Here is a 23,218-nt window from a genome sequence, read left to right as displayed (position 1 = left end):
TAGCCCCTGTCTATAGTACACAGGACCCACTGAGACATGTCTGGCTGGAAGTCAGACCGCGTTGAGCGCGAGCAGATCCGGGAACCAGAGCTGGTTGAATGCAAGCAGAGCCGAGCCTGAACGTGAACCGAGCAGAGGTGAGATCCGTAACACTGAGGGGAGAGTCAGGGAAACAGGCGAGGTCGGGAAGCCGATTGAAGGTTTCTGGCGTCCTTATATGTGTTTGAAATATGGACGCCATTTCTGTGTAGCAGGTTGCAAAGGGAAGGTTCCTCGGTGATATCAGCGGCAATGCCGGAAGTGTTCACGCAGGCTGACAATTGTCCATTGTGAAAAGCGCTATAGAAATACACTTGACTTGACTTTAACGTGCATTACAAGTGATAACTTGTATACAATTTACCCACATATGGTAGAGTTTCTGTAAGTCGGTTTACAGATGCCTTATTTCCTACTCAATTTATATACAAAGCAATTAGTATCAACACAGATCAGCAGCAGCATGTACTGCCTTTAAAGACCCTTAAGGATGGAAGACACACCATTCGTGTAGTGATTATTCAAGGTGAAAACAATTATTTAATTAATTTACATTTATGGCATTTGGCAGACGCCCATTAGACAAGCTGACCTACAACTGAGCAATTGAGTGTTAAGGTCCTTGGGTAAGGGCAGCTTGGTGTTAGAGTCCAATGCTTTAACCACTGAGCTACCACATCCCATTACATTTCACAATCACATTTACATTTACCCATCTTTATTACCCCTTACCCACACTAACACTCACATTCGATCCATTTCCCTCATGAATCTACAACGTTCACAATGTAGGAACACGTAAAATAATGACTCGGACAAGAAGTTCATACAGGTAATTATCTTTTAATCAGGTGAGTAATTTAATAAGATAAATAGATTACATGAATAATATGTAATCTTGATGTAAACACGTGGTACTGTACAAAAGCATTAGCACATGCTTTCCTTATAATTACAAAATATAAAACAGCTTCAAATATAACTACTATGTATATCAGATTCATCGTGGTAAAAAAATAAATATAGACAATCATAGCAAATAACATTTCATATTAAATAATAAACACAGTCTATTAAAAGAAAATTGTTTCATTGCACTTGGTCCATGGGTACGTCCATCAGTCCTTCCACTGTGTTAATACCTGCAGGATACAAGAACAAATTAGGACCAAAAACTACTGAGTTGAAGCTCAAGCCAGTTAGAGACTCATGGCCTAACATACTCCTGAGTAAATAATGTCTTACTAGATAAATCCTGGCAGGTTTTGGCCGATGACACTCGATAACCAGGACTGGTACTGAGACACCTGAGTATACACACCAGGTGAATAGGACAGAGCACAGCCTCTACCCCAGCTAGTGATACCAGCCTGAACCCAGACAGCACCCTGCTTAGTGACCAGCGGACCTCCAGAATCCCCCTTTCAAAAGAGAAATAAACTTGTCATTTTTTGATTGTTAAAGGTTGATACAAGTTGTATTTATTTACAAATGTCTTCCTATTGTGTGTTTACCTGGCAGGTATCTTTGCCTCCTTGGTAGTAACCAGCACACATCATGTTTGGGGTAATGGAGCCAAATCCCAGAAGAAAATCACAAATCTGTGTATTGACAGTAGGCACCATCGCCTCCTGAAGAACACCAGGAGCTGGCAGTTGCACTATACACAAAAACAAAGACATAAAAACATTTAAAAAGTTATCAAATTATACCCGGGTTTGTCATAGAAACCCACCTCAACAACCCTTCAGCTCAGCCCAATGAGGAACATAAATTCCTGGCTTTTGTGTCTCTGATTAACAACCAAACCCTGAATAACTACCACTTCTACTACAACTATTCCTGATGATGCAAACAAAACACCTCTGTAGGTGAGATTTTCCTGACAAGTACAATATGTTGGGTTTTTTGATCACAGAAACCTGTGTGTTCATGTCTATGTATTTACCTCCAGAGGCAATGCTTCCCCAGCCGGTGATCCAGCAGCTGGTTGTATCTGGAAAACTGCTGCCTTGCCCTGCCAGACACACTGGACTGATGTAGTCCGTGAAGTTGACTGAAGACTTCAGGCGTAGAAGGGCGATGTCATTGTTTTGGGTGGCGCTGTTGTAGCTGGGGTGAACGATCACCTGAGTTACACCTCTCGTAATTTGATTGGGATTAGAACCGGTTAGAGTCTGTTTCCCCAAATACACCGTCACAGCAGAAGAGATGGTGCTGTAGAAATAAAAACGTTTATTAATTTCTTTACCTTCATTCACAACTGATTAAAGTATTATATATGTATAAATACAAATAAAATGGAATTGAATGAAACAAACCTGGAGAAACAGTGGGCTGCTGTCAGAACAAAGTCTTTGTTGATCAGTGTTCCTCCACAGAAATGTCCGTTATAATCAGGGCTCTGGAGACTAACCTGCCATGGCCACCCTCCTTCTGAGGAACTCTGCCCACCCACAATACGGGTGTTAAAAGGGGCACGGCCGCATACTGAAGAAAGAGAAACATCAGTTACAATCCGAATGGCATCTTTCAGCAGAACAGAGAAGAATAAAATGAATTAAGACTCAGAGAAATACCCACCATCCAGCTGGGAAAGAGAACCTGGAATGAGAGAAGAAGAAGCTAAGTTCAACAAGATGCAGATGTGGATTTAGACAACTTTAATATAAAAAAAGGTCAGAAGTTCAGGTGTTTAACAAACAGAATGGAAAGAGCAAGGCGAGATAAAAACACAAGTCAAGATTAAACTATACTGTGCTTTAAACAAAACACACTGTTCAAAAGAAGCTTTACAGAAATAAATAGGTAAAATTACTAAATAATAAATTATTTACGGATAAATTAACTAATAAATTACTATTTATACATTTGCACATATAAGTTGGTTGCTAATAAGTGAGCAAGTGGCAATTGTAGCAAAGAAAAACTCCCTGAGATGGTATGAGGAAGAAACCTTGTGGTTGTCTTTTAGATGTCTGCATCATTTGTATATTTTTGATATTTTATAAATTTTACAAATTAAAATACAAATATGTGACAAAATAGTCAACAAGTGTTATCATTTCATAATCTTTACCTTTAATTAAATCTGTTTATAATCAAAGGTCAGTACATATTATAACAAACTAAAATGGAAAGCTACAGGATTTGCTGGATCAAGTTATACTTACAGCTATAGCTATTTGCACAATGACCAATGTTGTATAAATTTGCACATAGCCATTATTGTATTAAATGTAAATAAAGAAATTTCCTTAGGAATTATTGCTAAAGTCTTACCTTGTAAGCATAAGAGCAGAGCCACAGCCACACACTGGAATCTCACCATGTTTGGATCTAGTTCAGTATCTGTCTGTTCAACTTGCAGGTTAAAGTGACACTATAGCAGGTTCCTTGACGCTTTTTATAGCAGTCCTCCTACAACTAACAGTGTTAACATACTGATCTGTTACATCATCGGACTGTCCCACTTTATTTAGGAAACATTCCTATTAGTCTATCAGTAACAACATTTCCAGTCTTCACACCTAGCATGTAATTATCTTCATGACAAGAATCCAGGTATACTAGAAAAAAAACACACAGGAAATCTGTTTATAGGTTTAAAAATTGTACTTCCTCATCTATAACAGGGGACAATACTTCAATCTGAATTCATATTTACATACAAACATTTGACCATTACTGAAAAAATTTTTTGCCAGGGTCTAAACCGACATGATGGGTTTATTAAATGTGCGGCTTTTAAATGACTTTATTATTGTCTGACAACTTTATCTTATTGTTTATACGATCCCTTCACTGGAATCCATCAGTACGTGATGGTATTTCTGAGGGGACAACATCCTGCAAGGGTCCTGGAGCTCCCTGGTTGAGGAGAGTCACTGTCCCAATGCAGCTTTACAGAGATATATAGATTATGTATATACATTGTAAATCTATGAATTATTCTCCACGTTTAACACTAATGAGTCACAGGTGGTGGTGGTGGTGGTGAGTGCAAAAAACTCCCAGAGCTGGTATGAGGCAAAAACCTTGTGAGGAACCAGACTCAAAATGTAGCCCCTCCACATGTGGGTAACACTAAAGCTTTATTCATTATACAAGATCGTATCAAAAAGTGTGTAGACTAATGGTGCTACCTGGTGTTACTCTGACCCACGTGCATTACCACACCTGCAATTACATAATGGAGAGCAAGCCATAACAAAGAGCAAACGTGAAATAGTGCATGAAACTGTCCAAATCTGCCACAGAGATATTTGATCACAGGGCGACGAGAAGAGATCAGGAAGACCACCTTATAAATTTACAATAACATTACAACAACATTTGGCAGATGACTTCTTCCAGAACACCTTGCAATTATCTTGTTTATACATCTGAGCAAGTGAGGATTTAGGGCCTTGCTCAAGGGCCAAGCAGTGGCAGGTTGTGGTACTGGGATTTAAACTGACAACCATTTAAACAGTGACCACTGAGCTGCCTATTTTACTTAAAACAAATATATCAGATTGATCTCTCTCTCTATATATACATTAGAATGGTGTTTGTTTGGGATGTTGCTCAAGGTGTGGCTAAACTGGTTCTGAAACAGGTGAAAACCTGGCCAGCAGGAGCCACTTCTGCTCTACAAGACTGAGTGCACTGACTGGGACATGTTTAGCGAGGCTGCAACCAATGGCGAGTCCATCAACTTGGAGGAGTACACGTCACCAGTGTCCAGATTCATCAGCAAGTGCGTTGATGACGTGACCATCTCAAAGACCATCACTACATGCTCCAACCAGGAGCCATAAATGACTGCAAAAGTGCATACGCTGCTGAAACAAAGAGACTCTGCCATCAGAGCAAGGGACAAGACGGCGTTAAGAACAACAAGGGCCAAACTGTCCCATGCCATCAGAGAGGGGAAGCGTGCACACGCAAAGAAAATCCAAAACCACTTCCAGGACAGCAGAGACACCCGACGCATGTGGCAGGGTATCCAAGCGATTACAGTACAGAAGTACAGAAGTTTTAAAGTACAGAACAACGTGAAGGCAAGGAAGACCACCCTCCTCCCAGTGACCAGGTGCTCTGTCTAACCATAGCTGAAGTGAGGAAAACTCTATGTAGAGTTAACCCACTGAAGTCTGCTGGACCAGACAACATTCCTGGCAGAGTGCTCAGGGAATGTGCAGAACAGAAGCAGATGTCTTTAGAGACATCTTCAACATCTCCCTATGTAGCAATGTTGTTCCTACGTACCACAAGACAATGACCATTGTTCCCATGTTTACTGTCTCCTGCCTCAATGTCTATCATCCCGTCGTGCTCACACCCATCGTGATGAATTGCTTGGAGGGACTCGTCATGAGGCACATTAAAACCCAGCTTCCACCCTCCCTGGACCCAATGCAGTTTGTGTATCATCTAAATCGCTCCATGAAGGATGCCATCTCCACAACCCTCCATTTGGCCCTCACCCACCTGGACAACAAGGACTCATATGTATGCATGCTGTTCATTGACTGAGCTGAAGCATTCAACACAATCATCCCTCAGTACTTGATTGAGAAGCTGAGCCTACTGGGCCTAAACAATTCTCTCTGCAACTGGATCCTGGACTTCCTGACTGGAAGACCTCAGTCAGTCCGGATTGGGAACAGCATCTCCAGCACCACCACACTGAGCACTGGGGCACATCAGGGCTGTGTGCTCAGCCCACTGCTGTTCACTCTGCTGACTCAAGACTGGGTAGCAATGCACAGCTCGAACCACATTGTCAAGTTTGCCAATAACACGAGTGTGGTGGGTCTCATCAGCAAGAAATACGAGTCAGCATACAGAGAGGAGGTGCACCATTTACCAGCCTGGTGTGAAGCAAACAGCCTGTATCTGAATGTTGACAAAACTAAAGAGATGGTTGTGGACTTTAGGAGAGCACAGAGTGACCATTCTCCACTGAACATCGATGGATCTCAGTGAAGATCGTCAAGAGCACCAAATTCCCTGGTGTTCATCTGGTGGATAACCTCACCTGGTCACTCAACACCAGCTCCATCACCAAGAAAGCCCAGCAATGTCTCTACTTCCTGAGAAGGCTGAGCAAAGCTCATCTCCCTCCACTGATCCTGACAATGTTCTACAGAGGGACCATTGAGAACATTTTGAGCAGTTGCATCACTGGCTGGTTTGGGAACTGCACCGTCCCGGACTCCAAGAACCGCAAGGATAGTTAGGACAGCTGGGAAGATCATCGGAGTCTCTCTCCCCTCTATCATGGACATTTACACCACACGCTGCATCTGAAAGCCAACAGCATTGTGGCCGACCCCACACACCCCTCATACACACAGCCTCCTGCCATCAGAAAAGCGGTTCCAAAGCATTCGGGCCGTCACATCCAGCTTTTTCCCGCAAGCCATTAGGCTCCTCAATACACAGAACTGAACTGAAACTCACACACACACACACACACACACACACACACACGCACACACACACACACACACACACACACACACACACACACATTACTCATTCCACCACTATTTATGAATTATTATTTAAACTTAACCATATCACACTGTTTACATGCTGTTTTTTGCATCTCTCAACTGCTGCTATTGCTGTTTTTGTACTGCATTGTGTTTGTTTACATATAATTATTGGTTATAGTTTCTATAGTTCTCTTTGCACAGTAATGTATATTCAAAGTATACAGTAGGTTTACTAGTCTGCGCTATTTTGTTGTATTTGTATTGTCTTGTGTTGTCTGTCTGTTTGTACTGTTTGTAGTCTGCACTGTTTGCACACTTTATGTAGCTTTATGTTGTGTTGTAGCTTTATGTTGTTTAGTGTAGCACCAGGGTTCTGTAGGAACGTTGTCTCGGTTTTTACCAGTGTTGTGCTAGTTACTAAAAAATAGTAACTAGTTACAGTTACTCGTTACTTCATTCAAAGGGTAACTTAGTTACTTTGTTGATTACTTTCACCAAAAGTAATGCGTTACTGTTAAAGGTAACTTTTTAGTTACTTTTTTAAAGAACCTTCTTTAATGTTCCCAATAATGCCCTTTTATGCGTTATGGTCTATAAAAACACAAAACTGACTTAAACACAAAGTAATTTTTAAACACTTTTATTTAAGTCAGAGCAGCACAAACTGAATATATCACAAGGATTTCTGAAATAAACAACAAAACAAGCTGAATAATATATTCAGAATGAAAAACTAAAGTGGCTTCTGCATCATAAAAGCTGTTGTGTTGAGCTCTTAAAAATGTTCCTTTCACAGCTGAAGTATGAAAACTATCAACAATGCAGAACAGAACACCGGGTTAGCTTCTAGCTTCTAGCATGAAGTTCCTGGAGGAGCTTCTACAGATTGGAGTTGCTGTTTATCGCAGTAGATACGAGCTTCGAACCAGAAAGACACAGCATTTACATTTGTCTTAAAAGTTTTTGTCTTTATACTCAACTAAAGTGAAATAATGAGCATATTTCCACTTTGAGAAACTCGTCTTGCTCTTGCCTCCACTCGCCATTACTGCCGCACAGACCCGAATAAATAGAGACACGCCCACAGTGCGTCTTCGCGTGTATACAGAGGGTGATCCACCAATCCTACAGTGCGTCTCTGCTGCAAATAGTTTAGACTGTAGGCTACACTTCAGCCGAAATGTATTCATTTAAAAAAGTAACGGGTAACGCACCATACGGTAACGGAGTTACTTTATTTTTAAAAGTAACGCGTTACAGTATTAGTTACTGTTAAAAGTAACGCGTTACCGGTAACGCGTTACTAATAACGCGTTACTGCCCAACACTGGTTTTTACTGTGTACCGTGTACCACTGTGTATAGTAGAAACGACAATAAAAGCCTCTTGACTTAACTAATGATGAGAACAACCTTTCTACCAGTGAATCAGAGGAATGCATTCATAGCAGACATGGAGAAGGAATCAGGCAAGCTAAGCAGAACCAGTAATGTGGTGTTCGAGGGTATCCACTGAAAGGTGTGTCTATGAGTACTGGTAAAAATTCTAGCATGCCTGCCAGTAAATGTCTGTGGCTTTTGGCTTAACAACAAAACAAGACCTGACCCAATTCTGAATTTCCCGCATGTAGAGTAGGCCTCCAGTCAAAATCTGACAATGATTCAAAGCAATTATCAAATTCTTACACTCCAACATAACTTAGCACAAGATGTGTTCCTTCTGTGCTTATTTCTGACAAGGTTGTTATCCATATACCGTCTCAGAGATGCTTTTATTGTCAGTGTTGCCGCAGGCTTAGCTACAGTGGGTACAGAAATAAACAGTCCTTGCTTTTGCTACCTTTAGGGTGAACTATTATAATGAGTATTATAATAACTATTATTATAAATTTCCCATAGCTGCATAGCCAGAAATACTACAACATATGCAGCCTTATTGTCATAACTACTACAATAAAGAAAATGTCAAAAAATAATTTGTCCATGTGTCCATTCACATGTGCAAATCAATTGTGTTTATTTGTAGAACATTTTTAACAATAGAGATTGTGTCAAAGCAGCTCTGCAGAGATATTGTGGTAATAATACCCCCCTCTTGGCCCACTTGGAGACTTCCTAGAAGAGACGGACAGAGACAATGTCCATTGTGAAAAGCGCTTTAGAAATAAACTTGACTACTCAGCACTTTCCATTTTGACAGCACTCCTCTGACAGTTCTTGGTGCCTTCAACCTCCCATCAGACAAATTCAGTCATCATGCCTCCTGAGTTTTGTGAATACTTTCTCTTCTTGACATTTAACAGCTGCCCTATCACACAGAAGGGAGGAAATGTCCTGGTTTTAATTTGCCCTACACCAGCTACAGACACGACTGCTCTCTAACTTCAAATTTCTGATCATCACCTGGTTTACTTTACAATCACTCTTTCTATACTACCTACAAACAATTTCCAACATCTCTCCTATCTGTCCTAACCTCCACTCAGCCTCACCCTCCCCTGTAGATTTCTGTACTCTTTCCTCTCTACCCTTGGACTTTGCCACTGAATCTTTTCTCTCCTCTCTCTCCTCGACCATGGACTTTATTTGCCCCCAAACAAGAAACCCAAGAAGACTTCTTGTCCCACCCCCTGGCTGTCAGAATCTTGTGCAGTAATCGGATTGGCAAGAACTCAGATCAGCAGAGAAGTGACACATTGACAAATTTTTTATTCGGATGTGACTTCTGCTAAGACTGCCTTCTACAAAGAAAGGCTTGAGGCCTCTGCACAAGATCCTCATAAGCTCCACAACATCTCTCAATTCTCAACCCCCCTGCTCCACCTGATTCATTATCCCTGACTGCTGAAGACTTTGCCTCCATCTATGATAAAAAGATTATGGAAATCTGCCAGACCTTCACCTCCTCAACAATGACTACATTACATTGCTAGGAATCCCCTACTCCTTCATTGTCAAGGTTTACAACCATAGCAAAAGATGAGATACCCAACAGGTCATCCAATCTTTCAGTTTCACCACCTGCCCTCTGGATCTAATATCTTCATCTACACTTCAGACTATATCACAAGACCTCCTGCCGTTTATCTCCATGATCATCATCAACCGGTCCTTAATATCTCACCATGTGGCAACTACCTTCAAGCAAGTTAGGGTTATTCCCATCTTAAAGAAACCTGCTCTGGATCCATCAGACATCAATAACTACAGACCGTTATCACTTCTCTCATTTCTTTCCAACTGTCTGTCTATATCACACAGAACAACTTCCACGATCCAAAAAAGTTTAGCTTCAAAGTGGCACATTCCACAGGGACAGCCCTTTTAGCTGTCTCAGAGAAATGACATACTGCTTGATTAGCCAAACTGTCATCTGTACTTATCCTCCTTGAACTGCAGCATTCAACACAGTCAACCATGACTCTGTCTACCCTCAGGAGCTTCAGTATCCGTGGAGCAGCATGGGAATGGTTTGCTTCCTACCCGAAATGTCTCATACCAGGTAACGTGGAGGAGGTCCACATCTTCCCCACACAGACTCTCCACTATTGTCTCTCTAAGTATCCAAGTATCCTCACTAAGTATCCAAGATGGCGGCACGGCAGTAGCTCGCAGCGGCCTCTCCGGATCCAAAAATGGTGCTTTCACCATATTTAGCCCGACCTTCCACAATACATGGACACCAGAGTCAGCTGTGTTCATGTGTATGACCACCAGACACTGCTACAGTACAGGCATCATGCAACCAATAATCTGCATGATGATATTATCAACCACCTTCGTGACCTGTGCTTGCTGCGACCTCGGCCACAAAGACCAGGCCCCCAGCCCTCGGTGTTACCTGATGCCGGTGGCCGAGAGAGGAGACATCGAAAGCGCTGTTCGAGGAAGCGGAAGCGCGGCAAGCGGTCAGGTGTCCGTGCTAGGCTAAATGCTAACCCTAGCCGGCCGGCTCTCCCGTCCATTCTTCTTTCCAACGTCTGCTCCCTGGATAATAAACTGGACTACATCCGACCACACGGCGAGATTTAAGAGACTGTTGCATCTTTGTTTTCACGGAGACGTAGCTCAGCGACAAAGTTCCGGAAGCCACCATCCAGCTAGACTGGCTAACCGTTTTTCGAGCCGACAGAAATGCAGCTCTGTGCGGTAAGACTCGCGGTGGTGGCGTGTGTGTTTATATCAAAACAGAATGGTGCAAGAACTCTGTGCTTGTTTCATGCTACTGCTCATCGCTAGTGGAGTTTGTGACTGTTAGATGCAGACCATTTTTTTTACCACGGGAATTCACCACTGTTTACATCGTCGGAGTGTACATTCCTCCCAGTGCTAATGCTAAGGAGGCACTGTGTGAACTCTACTGCGCTATTAGCGACCTGCAGAATGCTCACCCCGACGGATTGTTTATTATCGCCGGAGATTTCAACCATGTGAATCTCAGGACTGTGCTTCCTAAACTCCATCAGCATGTGGACTTTGCAACGAGAGGAGCGAACACGCTGGATCTTGTTTACACAAACACTACTCTGTTATGTTAATTCCAGCATACAGACCGCTCATCAGACGCTCTAAACCAGTTCTTAAACAGGTGAAAACCTGGCCAGATGGAGCTACTTCTGCTCTTCGGGACTGTTTTAAGTGCACTGACTGGGACATGTTTAGAGAGGCTGCAACCAATGGCGATTCCATCAACTTGGAGGAGTACACGTCATCAGTGACCTGCTACATCAGCAAGTGCGTTGATGATGTGACCGTCTCCAAGACCATCACTACACGCTCCAACCAGAAGCCGTGGATGACTGCAAATGTGCGTGCGCTGTTGAAACAAACAGACTCTGCCTTCACGAATTACAAAACCACATCACCTGCTTGTGACCGTGACGCCTCCCTCCCAGATGCGCTGAACGACTTCTACGCCCGGTTTGAGGTAGAGAACAACATGGTGGCAAGGAAGACCATCCCTCCTCCCACTGACCAGGTGCTCTGTCTAACCACAGCTGAAGTGAGGAAAACTTTATGCAGAGTTAACCCACGGAAGTCTGCTGGACCTGACAACATTCCTGGCAGAGTGCTCAGGGAATGTGCAGAACAACTAGCAGATGTCTTCACTGACATCTTCAACATCTCCCTGAGCAGCAACGTTGTTCCCACGTGCCTCAAGTCAACGACCATCGTTCCTGTGCCGAAGAAATCGACTGTCTCCTGCCTCAATGACTATCGTCCCGTCGCGCTCACTCCCATTGCGATAAAGTGCTTCGAGAGGCTCGTCATGAGGCACATCAAGACACAGCTTCCACCCTCACTGGACCCCATGCAGTTTGCGTATCGTCCAAACCATTCCACGGACGATGCCATCCCCACAACCCTCCATCTGGTCCTCACCCACCTGGATAACAAGGACTCATATGTACGAATGCTGTTCATTGATTTCAGCTCAGCATTCAACACAATCATTCCTCAACCCCTGATTAAGAAGTTAATCCTTCTGGGCCTGAACACCTCCCTCTGCAACTGGATCCTGGACTTCCTGACTGAGAGCCCTCATTCAGTCCGGATTGGGAACAGCATCTCCAGCACCACCAAACTGAGCACTGGAGTCCCTCAGGGCTGTGTGCTCAGTCCACTACTGTTCACTCTGCTGACTCACGACTGTGCACCAACGCACAGCTCGAATCATATCATCAAGTTTGCCGATGACACGACCGTGGTGGGTCTAATCAGCAAGAACGACGATTCAGCATATAGAGAGGAGGTGCAACGGTTAACTGCCTGGTGTGGAGCAAACAACCTGTCTTTGAACGTGGACAAAACGAAGGAGATGGTTGTGGACTTCAGGAAAGCACAGTGCGACCAATCTCCACTGATTATTGATGGATCCTCTGTGGAGAATGTCAAGAGCACCAAATTCCTTGGTGTTCATCTGGCAGACAACCTCACCTGGTCACTTAACACCAGCTCCATCACCAAGAAAGCCCAACAGCGTCTCTACTTCCTGAGAAGGCTGAGGAAAGCCCACCTCCCTCCCCCCATCCTGACCATGTTCTACAGAGGGACCATTGAGAGCATCTTGAGCAGCTGCATCACTGCCTGGTTTGGGAATTGCACCGTCTCGGATCGCAAGACCCTACAGCGGCTAGTAAGAACAGCTGAGAAGATCCTCGGAGTCTCTCTCCCCTCTATTATGGACATTTACACCACACGCTGCATCCGCAAAGCAACCAGCATTGTGGATGATCACACACACCCGTCACACACACTTTTCACACTCCTACCATCAGGAAAATGGTTCCGAAGCATTCGGGCCATCACAACAAGACTGTGCAACAGTTTCTTTCCACAAGCCATCAGGCTTCTCAACACACAGAACTGAAACAGAACTTGCACACACTCACTCAAATGTGTGTTTCCGAACTGTACAACCTGGACTAAACACAATCATCACTCATCTCGATCCACTCCACCACCACTTATCTATTTATTATTATTTATACTCGCACCTTGTATTACAGTAGAATGTTTACATGTTGTCTTTGCACCTCCTTGCTGCTGTTTTTTTTTTTGCACTACATTGTTCTGTTCTGTTCTGTTCTGTTTGTATTCTCTCCTGGGTATAGTTTTTACATTTCTCCTTACACAGTACTGTATAATCAAGTATAGAGTAGGTTTACTAGTCGGCGCTATGCTTTTTTTTTGTCTTTTGTCTTGTCTTGTGTTGTCTGTCTGCACTGTCTGTCTGTACTGTTTTTTTTTTTTTTGCACTGTTTGCATCAGGTTGCACTCGATGCACTTTATGTTTGTGTTGTAGCTCTATGCTGTTGTTGTTTAGTGTAGCACCAGGGTTCCGGAGGAACGTTGTTTCATTTTTACTGTGTACTGTGTACCACTGTGTATAGTAAAAATGACAATAAAAGCCTCTTGACTTGACTTGACTCTATACCCACTCTATTGGTGAAGTCAAATCCTCACATGGGTTGCCTTACCACTGCTATGCTTATAACACTCAACTCATCTTTTCTTTCCCTTCTTTAGGTACCACATATCTTCATGGATGAGTGCTCATCAACTAAAACTCAACCCCAGCAAAACACAACTGCTGGTCATCCCAGGTAATTAACCTCCAGGTCATGATCTCCGAATAACTCTTCATAACTCTCTGCTCTCCCCATTAGCCACTGCAATACCTTGGGGTGACTATGGACAATCAACTGTCGTTCTCCTTACATGATGCTAATGTGGCTTGTTCTTGTCGATTTCTTCTCTATAAAATCTGAATGGATTTGACCATTTCTGTAAACACAGGCTGCCTAGGTGCTTGTTCAGTATCAGGGATACACCTGCCACGCCCCCCTCGGTAGCTGTCTAGCTGTCCATATAAGCCTCCATTCAAGCCTCCATATAAGCCTCCATTCCTATCTCATGCTTGTCGGCCCTACTTCATGGCTACGGTGACCGACCTAACCTGAGACTGCCAGCATTTCCTGCTGGTTCCATGGATTACTCATGTGCCATGGATTATTTACAATCCCTGTGGATTGTACCTGTTCCGAGGATTATACCGGCTTTACGGACTCAACCCATGTAGGCTCTCTGACTCTGTGTTGTGCCCTATTTACCTCAATAAACATGATAGAGCTACTCCTGCTTCCGGTTCGTGGTCTGTACCCTGACAGAGGTCAGACCAATACCGAAAACTTTTGTATTTCCCTCCTGTCTGAAGATGCTCTCTCTAGAGCTAGCAGGCTGTGGAGCGCTAAGGAAGGCAATTTTGGTTCTTACGCTGATTTCAGTAGGCAACTCCTGGGGATGTTTATAATGACAACGGCAGATCACCACATCTGCACCTTCAGTTCCTCCGAGCGCGCCACTCCGTTCCAGAGTTCCCCCGGGCGCGCTGCTCTGTTCCAGAGTTCCTCCGAGCACGCCGCTCTGTTCCAGAGTTCCTCTGAGCATGCCGCTCCATTCCAGTGTTCCACTGAGGCGTCATCCAGCCTGTAAGCTCCGCCATGGCTGTCACTCCACCCAGGCTCTCCACATAGGACGTCGCTCGGCCTCTGATCTCAGCCTAGGACGTCGCTCAGCCTCTGATCTCTGCCAAGGACGTCGCTCTTTGCCAAGTGCGTTGCTCTTTGCCAAGGGCGTCGCTCCGCTCTAGGCCTCTGCAGGGGCTGTCACTCCGTTTCTGTTCTACATAGTGGGCGTCGCCCTGTTCAAGATCTTCGCAGAGGTTGTCGCTCCGCCTCGGGTCCTTTCTGACATTCCCTGGTTTCTTGGCGGTTTGTTCCAGGCCTCCTCCTTCAACCCTGGACGGTTCAGTCTCTTGTCATTTTAAATCTGGACTACTGCAGCTCTCTGCTCGCAGGTCTTCCTCTGAAAACTATTCGTCCACTGCAATCGTTGAACTGTGTTCAACCTGCCCATGTTCTCCCACAAAACCTTGGAGCCACCTGGAAGGAGGAAAAGAGAAAGACCAAGAAGGAAGTTTATGGATGTGGTGAAGGAAGACATGCAGGTAGTTGGTTTGAAAGAGGCAGATAAAGAGGACAGAGTAGTGTGGAGATGGATGATCTGCTGTGGTGACCCCTAATCGGAGCAGTCAAAAAAAGTTTTTTTTTTTTAATTTATAATTAATTTTGTTTTTAGCGTCACTTCTGAACTACAAACCCATCCATCCATCCATCCATCTTCTCCCGCTTATCCGATGCCGGGTCGCGGGGGCAGCAGTCTAAGCAAAGATGCCCAGACTTCCCTCTCCCTAGACACTACTTCCAGCTCTTCCGGGGGGACACCAAGGCGTTCCCAGGCCAGCCGGGAGACATAGTCTCTCCAGCGTGTCCTAGGTCTTCCCCGGGGTCTCCTCCCAGTGGGACGCGCCCGGAACACCTTCCCAGGAAGGCGTCCAGGAGGCATCCGGAACAGATGCCCGAGCCACCTCAGCTGACCCCTCTCGATGTGGAGGAGCAGCGGATCTACTCCGAGCTCCTCCCGAGTGACTAAGCTTCTCACCCTATCTCTAAGGGATCGCCCAGCCACCCTGCGGAGGAAGCACATTTCGGCCGCCTGTATCCGGGATCTTGTCCTTTCGGTCATGACCCAGAGCTCATGACCATTGGTTTGAACTACAAACCAAAAACCATAAAAAAGGTCAAAAACATCACGAGTGAAGATGAAGGAAAGACATAAACAGATTATGAGACAACAACATAAATTACATTCAAATGAACTGATTTTAATTATGACAACTTACTTTTCATTACATATTCATGAGAACATTGTAAATAATCCCACATACTGTACAATGTACACCTTTGTTCTTTGTTCTTCTGGATGTTAAGTAAACCTCTCACACTCACATGGGCTGGGTGTGGACAGGGTCCCTAGAGATTAAATGAGGACATTTGTATATGGATTTGTCATTTAAAAGTTGAGGGTCTTGTTCAGTGAAGTATATCCCTTATGTAAACAGTAAACCAGTGTGTGTGTGTTAAGGTGTCAGGAAGCACCCTGCTTCTTCTCCCGTGCGCGCCATCGATCTCCTTGCCATCATACTGATTCCACACACCTGTCTCTCGTTACACACACACACACACACACACACACACACACACACACACACACACACCCATATAAGCACTTCACTCACTCCACTCCAGCGTCCGTTATTGTCTTTGTTGGACTCTGTGTGTTTGCTCTGCGACTGTTTTTCATTTAACTCTGTTTGCTGGTGATTCGGGCTTCCGCCTCATTCACTTTCGCCTAACATAATGTTGAACGTATCAAATAAAATTTTATTCGTCACATAAACATACATACAGAGTACGACATGCAGTGAAATGATTTATACGACTGACCGGCATGAGGGAATAGGGTGGGGGGAAGAAATAAAACAAGGGAAAAAGAAGGCAGATAAATAAAACCAATAAACTATGTAAAATATAAAATATATAAAGATAAGGATATATATATATATATATATATATATATATATATATATATATATATATATATATATATATATATATATGAAAAATAGGAGAATTGTATATACAGGGTATACTTATTTACAGTAAACAGTAATCACATTAAGTGGTTGATGTGATTGTCTTTAAAGTGAACGTGTGCGGTATGGTGTGGTATAAAGTGCACTGTGCCGTGCAAATCCACAGTTAAAGTGACTGTCCAGGGATTAAGTGTTGTAGTTCAAGAAAAAAATGAAAATAAAAATATATGCAGAAGTGTGATGATGGAGAGAGAGTGACCAGCTTTTAGATCCAGTTTTTAGATCCTGGCTGTTTCCTGGTTTAAATTCCGAATGGCCTGCAGGAAGAAGCTCCTCCTTATTCTCTCTGTGTTCACTTTCAGGGAGCGGAAGCGTTTCACTGAACGTAACAAAGAAAAGAGTCCATTGTTGGGCTGGCTGAGGTCCTTCATAATCTTCCTGGCCCTGGTCCGGCACCGCGCGCTGTAGATGTCCTGCAGGTTAGGGAGCTCGGTGTGGATGGTACGTTCAGCTTAATGCACCACCCTCTGGAGGGCTCGTCTGTCCTGCATGGTGCTGTTCCCGAACCAGGAAGTGATGCTACCCGTCAGAACGCTCTCAATGGTGCAGGTGTAGAAGGTCTTTAGCACCTGAGAGGTTAGTTTAAAGTCCCTTAAGCGTGTTAGATGGTACAGACGCTGCCAGGCCTTCTTCACCAGGGTGTGGGTATGACAGGACCAAAACAGGTCCTGTGTAATGTGAACACCTAGGAACCGGAAACTGTCCACTCTCTCCACTGGAGTCCCGCTGATATTTAGCGGTTGGTATGACCGCTCTTGCTTCGTGCTGAAGGGACTGCCCAAGATGTCGCCGGTGAGGTCGGCTGCCGTCACGACTGCTCCGGCTACGTTTTCTCTTTTGTTGTTTATTTTATACTTTTATTTAATTAGTTACAGTTCCATCTACACAAAATGGACATCATTAGATATGACAGAGCCACTCATATCTATCGTTTTTAAACCCGGACCCATGCTGGCCGAGAGAGATCCTGAGGGAGAACAAAGGACGGCACCCATACCGGCGTCCACGAGGGAAATGAGCTGGCGTCAGGAACAGGCTGAGGGCACGCGCACACCGCGCTCCCTTACCTAGTTTCCTGTTAGCCAACGTCCAGTCACTGGAAAACAAGCCCAGGGTTGTGTTCTGAGACCACAAGCCGTACGTACGCATTCAAGACCTCCAGACTGGACCATTGTAATGCATTACTGAGTGGATTTCCTGCATCATTAATAAACAGGCTACAGACAGTCCAGAATGCAGCAGCCAGAGTTCACACAAGGTCGAGAAAATATGATCATACAACCCCAATCTTCTCATCTCTACACTGGCTACCTGTTAAGTTTCAAATTGACTACAAACTTCTGCTACTTACCTACAAAACACTAAATGGTTTGGCTCCCATGTATCTATCCAGTCATGGTGTCGAGAGCACAAACTTCCCTTTATTAATAACTGGAACTGTTTCTGGGAGCGTCCTAGGTTCTTCCGCCCTGATGGCCTGCACCCCAGCAAAGTTGGAGCAGCAGTGCTATCAGATAGCATCTCTAGGATACTTCACACCATCTGACTGGTAAGACATCAGGAATTTTCAACTATGAGAAAATGCATACAACAGACCAAATAGTTACAAGTTCACACACAGCCCAGTTTATAGAAACCGTATCTATTCCTCATGTAGTAAAACCAAGAAATAAATACACAAGAGGGGGGGTGTAGGAACCATTTATAGTGCCTCTCTTGATGTTAGTCAGAGATTAGGATTCAGCTTTAAATCATTTGAAGTGCTCGTTCTTAAAATTGTACTTTCAGACATACATAGAAAACTCGCTCTGGTCACCGTGTACAGACCCCCAGGACCCTACGCTGATTTTCTTTAAGAGTTTGCTTGTTTTCTTTCAGACCTCTTGATCGATTTTGATAAAGTGCTGCTTGTAGGAGATTTTAATATTCATGTAGATGATGTAAACGATGCTCTAGGATTATCATTTGTCGATTTATTAAACTCTTTTGGGGTTAAACAAAACGTCACCAGAGCAACTCATCGGTTTAACCACACATTAGACTTAATAATATCCCACGGAGCAGACGTCACTGATTATAGATATTTTACCTCAGAGTGATGACATCACAGACAATTATCTTATACTGTACACACTACCGGTAGAGCAGATTAGCCGTGTTGCACCACGCTATCGACCTGGTAGGACTACTGTTCCGACCACTAAGGACAGATTGATAAATAACCTGCCTGATTTATCTCAATTTCACACTAAACTCATAACTACTAATGATCTTGATAAAATGGCTAACAACATAGACCTTATCCTCAATATTATTAGAATGCATGGAATTAGCTTTCATTGTTATGCTGATGATACCCATCTATATATCTCATCTAAACCAGGCGATATAGCTCAATTGTCACCCATATGAGGATGGGTTCCCCTTTGAGTCTGGTTCCTCTCAAGGTTTCTTCCTCATATCATCTAAGGGAGTTTTTCCTTGCCACTGTCGCCACGGCTTGCTCATCAGGGACAAACGCACACCATTCACCTTCACTGTTGTTTTCTGTAAAGCTGCTTTGAGACAATGTCTGTTGTGAAAAGCGCTATACAAATAAACTTGACTTGACTTGACTTGAATTAACCCGAATAACTGAGTGTGTTAAGGAAATAAGAGATTGGATGACCCATAACGTTCTACTTTTAAATTCTGATAAAACGGAGATTTTGCTCATCGGCCCAAAAACTAGTATACAGAAGCTCCAGCATCTTAACCTGCAGTTAGACAGATGTTCTGTAACCACTAGTTCAACAATAAAAGACCTGGGAGTTATTTTAGAGCAACTTATCTTTTAAAAATCATATCAACCAAGTTACAAAAACAGCTTCTTTCACCTTAGAAATATTTCCAAGCTAAGAAATATGTTGTCTATATCTGATGCAGAGAAGCTCGTCCATGCGTTTATGACCTCCAGAATAGACTACTGTAATGCGTTACTAGGTGGATGTCCTGCGTCATTAATAAACAAGCTTCAGTTAGTCCAGAATGCGGCAGCAAGAGTTCTTACAAGGTCAATAAAATATGACCACATAACCCCGATCTTATCGTCCCTACATTGGCTTCCTATTAAGTTTCGAATAGACTACAAACTACTGCTACTCACTTATAAAGCACTAAATGGTTTGGCTCCCATGTATCTATCCAGTCTTTTAACACGCTACAATCCGTCACGCTCCCTGAGATCTCAAAACTCTGGGCTTCTAGTAGTTCCTAGAATAGCAAAGTCCACTAAAGGCGGTAGAGCATTTTCACATTTAGCTCCTAAACTCTGGAATAGTCTTCCTGACAGTGTTCGGGGTTCAGATACACTCTCCCAGTTTAAGTGCAGATTAAAAACATATCTTTTTTAGCAAAGCCTACACATAACACACATCACACACATCACATCACAACCTTGTGCTCCAGAACATCTGATCACATGCACATTATCAACTTGTGCTGTTAATATCATGAACAGCAGCTACGCTAATTCCTCTCCACTGATTCTCTTTCTCTCCCCATCCCGAGGCATCCTGAGGTTGTACAGCTCCAGTCACGTCCCACCTCATGATGATTATGGACTTTAAAGAAGTAGATGCCAAACCCGCAAACATCCTGAACCATCTAGAGACGTACCAGTGCCAATTGAATCCCACTGCATGTGTGGAGTTTGACATTGGACCTCCTGGAGTGTTTAAAGGCTCTGGCATTTAGAAGCTGATGCTGGATCTGTGATGATCACAAATGTTAAGCTCAGTAGCTCCTACTTTTATACCAAAGACTGTTGAAAGAACATTTACTTATAATCTTTTTCTCCTGTAATGTTAGTTTTCACTCTTCAGTGTTCTGTATTGTTGAAATATTTATGTACAAACTCTTGATGTCACCCAAATGAGGATGGGTTCCCCTTTTGAGTCTGGTTCCTCTCAAGGTTTCTTCCTCATTACATCTAAGGGAGTTTTTCCTTGCCACAGTCGCCATGGCTGCTCATCAGGGATAAACACACACCATTCACCTTGACTGTTGATTTCTGTAAAGCTGCTTTGAGACAATGTCTGTTGTGAAAAGCGCTATACAAATAAACTTGACTTGACTGACTTGACTATCCAGTCTTTTAACATGCTAGAATTCGTTTTTTACAAATAATTTTCTTTTTTAACAAGGCCTATACATAATGCATCACATATCTTAACCTTGTGCTCCAGTACATTTGATCAAATGCATATTATCTGCTTGTGCTTGTTAATTGTCACGCACAGGCCACGAATCAGAAACCGGAAGTAAAACAGATTGTCTTTATTTGGTCTAAACATGCAAACAGAAGGGTGCTTCAGATGGGACTGTAGCAAATGGTTAACCTAACTGAGTGCTCCTTAGACACGTAGCCAGAAGCATGGAAGCATGATAGCACAGGAAACATGGAAGCACAGGAAGGATGGAAGCACAGGGAACCAGAGAGGTAGAAAGTCCAGGTGAAGCACAGGGAACCAGAGATGTAAAAGGTCCAGGTGATCTATAGTCATAACTGGTAGATCAGACCCTGAGTGAAGGGAAATAAGGACCTTATATAGATGCCGACCCCACAAACATACTGAACCATCTAGAGACGTACTAGCACCATTTTTATTCCACTTCATGTAGAGTTGGACATTGGACCTCTTTGAGTGTTTGAAGGCTCTGGCATGGAGACGCTGGTGTTGGATCTATGAGCTTAAATGTTGAGCTATTTTATACATTGCTCAGTAGGTCCTGGTTCCAAAATCTCAAATGACTGTATAAGACTGTGGAAAGGACATTACTCACAATTTTACACTCTGGTACTCATGTTGGTTCTCACTCTCCTGTGTTTTGTATCATTTTAAATATTTATAATTACACTCTTGATATCACCGAAATGAGAATGGGTTCCCCTTTTGTGTCTGGTCCTCCCAAGGTTTCTTCCTTATGAACATCTTAGGGAGTTTTTTCTTGCCACAGTCACCATGGCTGCTCATAAGGGGTAAATACCCATTGTTCACCTTCACTCTTAAATTCTGTAAAGCTGCTTTGAGACATTGTCCATTGTGAAAAGTGCTATAGAAATACACTTGACTTGACTTGACTTTAACTTGCAATACAAGTAATTCTTGCATTGCGAACATCGAACAACACGCAAACATGCAAACGGCTCACGCTTAACTAAGATGAACTCAGGTCAGCTTCCAGTACATTCATGTGAACGTATATATGACTCAGGTTTCAGGCATAATGAGTGACATGGGCTGGGAGCTACCATCTGACCTAGACGGACGGATTACCCTGGCTAAAAGAATAGATTGGAGGATTTAGGAGTGCCGTGGTGAAAGAAGCCACTGCCGAACCAGGTATTTACAACCCCCTCCAAACCGCATCTTAAAATTCTAATCTGCAGTGGGACCCAGTCGTTTGTCATTTGTCTACCATCTCACCGACCCTACAATGGTACCGATGACCACTTGCCCCAGACATCCCCACCTCGAGGGCGCCTGTAACCATCTTTTTGGAAAAGAAAGACAAGACCAATCATCCTTGCATAGACTAACAGAGGTCTCTCAAATGTTTTACAAAATTACAAAACACCCATCACCTGGTCCTCATTTGGTGAGGAGATGAGTGGAAGACAAATTTTAACATCACTGCTGGCCACTACGAATATCGACCAATCCATTTGGCCTCACCATTGCACCAGCAATTTTCCTTAAACACAACATGCTTAACCACTTTGTATTTGTAACACTGTGTTTTCCTTACACCCTCGGCCCAGTGCACCACTAATCATGATTGATGAATTTTCCAAAATTAAGATTTTTTATTTTCATGCAAGTTCCCACCAATAAAAGAAACAGTCCAACTTTTGCTCCAACATGTTTTTTACTGTACCCTGTCTCAGTGTTACCTGCATTTCTCTGGTACTGATGTTTCAGCTTAATGGTTTGTCCTTGAACGCGTTATCAATTGGTGGATTTTGCTTCACAATCTGATTATTAAAGACTCTTTTACACTTTACCTGCAACATGCATTCGAGTCCTTCTTGTCTGCTCTAATACAGTGATTCCCAAGAGACTTGATTCTTCAAACACAATTTATATTGATGCCTTTGGCTTTTCACAGATATAAAATTAACCTGGGTGAGTTGCATAAGTTAAATTCTTTGGATCTCTGGGACCCAGGTTGTCAAAGCTCAAGAGTGGCTTAGATATCCTGTCAAGCCAGATGTTTTAACCTTGATCATTTGATGGCCTTGATGTCCGGTTGATTCTGAATACTTCCACTGACAAACCTGCCAGATTTCAGAGCAGACTCTGAAAATTTAGGTTGAGCTTCTTTGCTTCAGGTTGAGGAGTCTCTCTTTAATCTTCTTGTTGTCAGGATAGTGATGGAAAAGCTTTTTAAAACGCTGAAAGAAGCATCTATGTAAAGTCATATGTTTAACACATTGGGACTATACAGCTCTAAAAACATATACACTTTGTTTACATTTACATTTAAGTTTTTATGGCATTTATCAGATGCTCTTGTCCACAGCGACTTACAAATATCTTATATATACAACTAAGCAGTCGAGGGTTAAGGGCCTTGCGCAAAGGCACAGCAGT

At 43.3% G+C, this 23,218-nt stretch overlaps 1 protein-coding gene across 1 annotated transcript; it reads right to left on the bottom strand.

The window, feature by feature from the left end:
- Window positions 1-862: 862 nt before the first annotated feature.
- On the bottom strand, window positions 863-3,500 carry LOC310718563 (serine protease 27-like). The gene is made up of 7 exons (XM_083527472.1): window positions 3,322-3,500; window positions 2,623-2,643; window positions 2,361-2,529; window positions 1,988-2,256; window positions 1,554-1,699; window positions 1,285-1,460; window positions 863-1,181 (listed from the first exon to the last, which is right to left on the bottom strand). Coding segments are annotated over exons 1-7 (831 nt in total). The 5' UTR covers window positions 3,371-3,500; the 3' UTR covers window positions 863-1,180.
- Window positions 3,501-23,218: the final 19,718 nt, after the last annotated feature.

This window comes from Silurus aristotelis (assembly GCF_946808225.1).
Source record: "Silurus aristotelis genome assembly, chromosome: 2".
NCBI lineage: Eukaryota > Metazoa > Chordata > Actinopteri > Siluriformes > Siluridae > Silurus > Silurus aristotelis.
The sequence above is the reverse complement of the archived record's forward strand: the minus strand, read 5'-3'. Positions and strand labels throughout refer to the sequence as shown.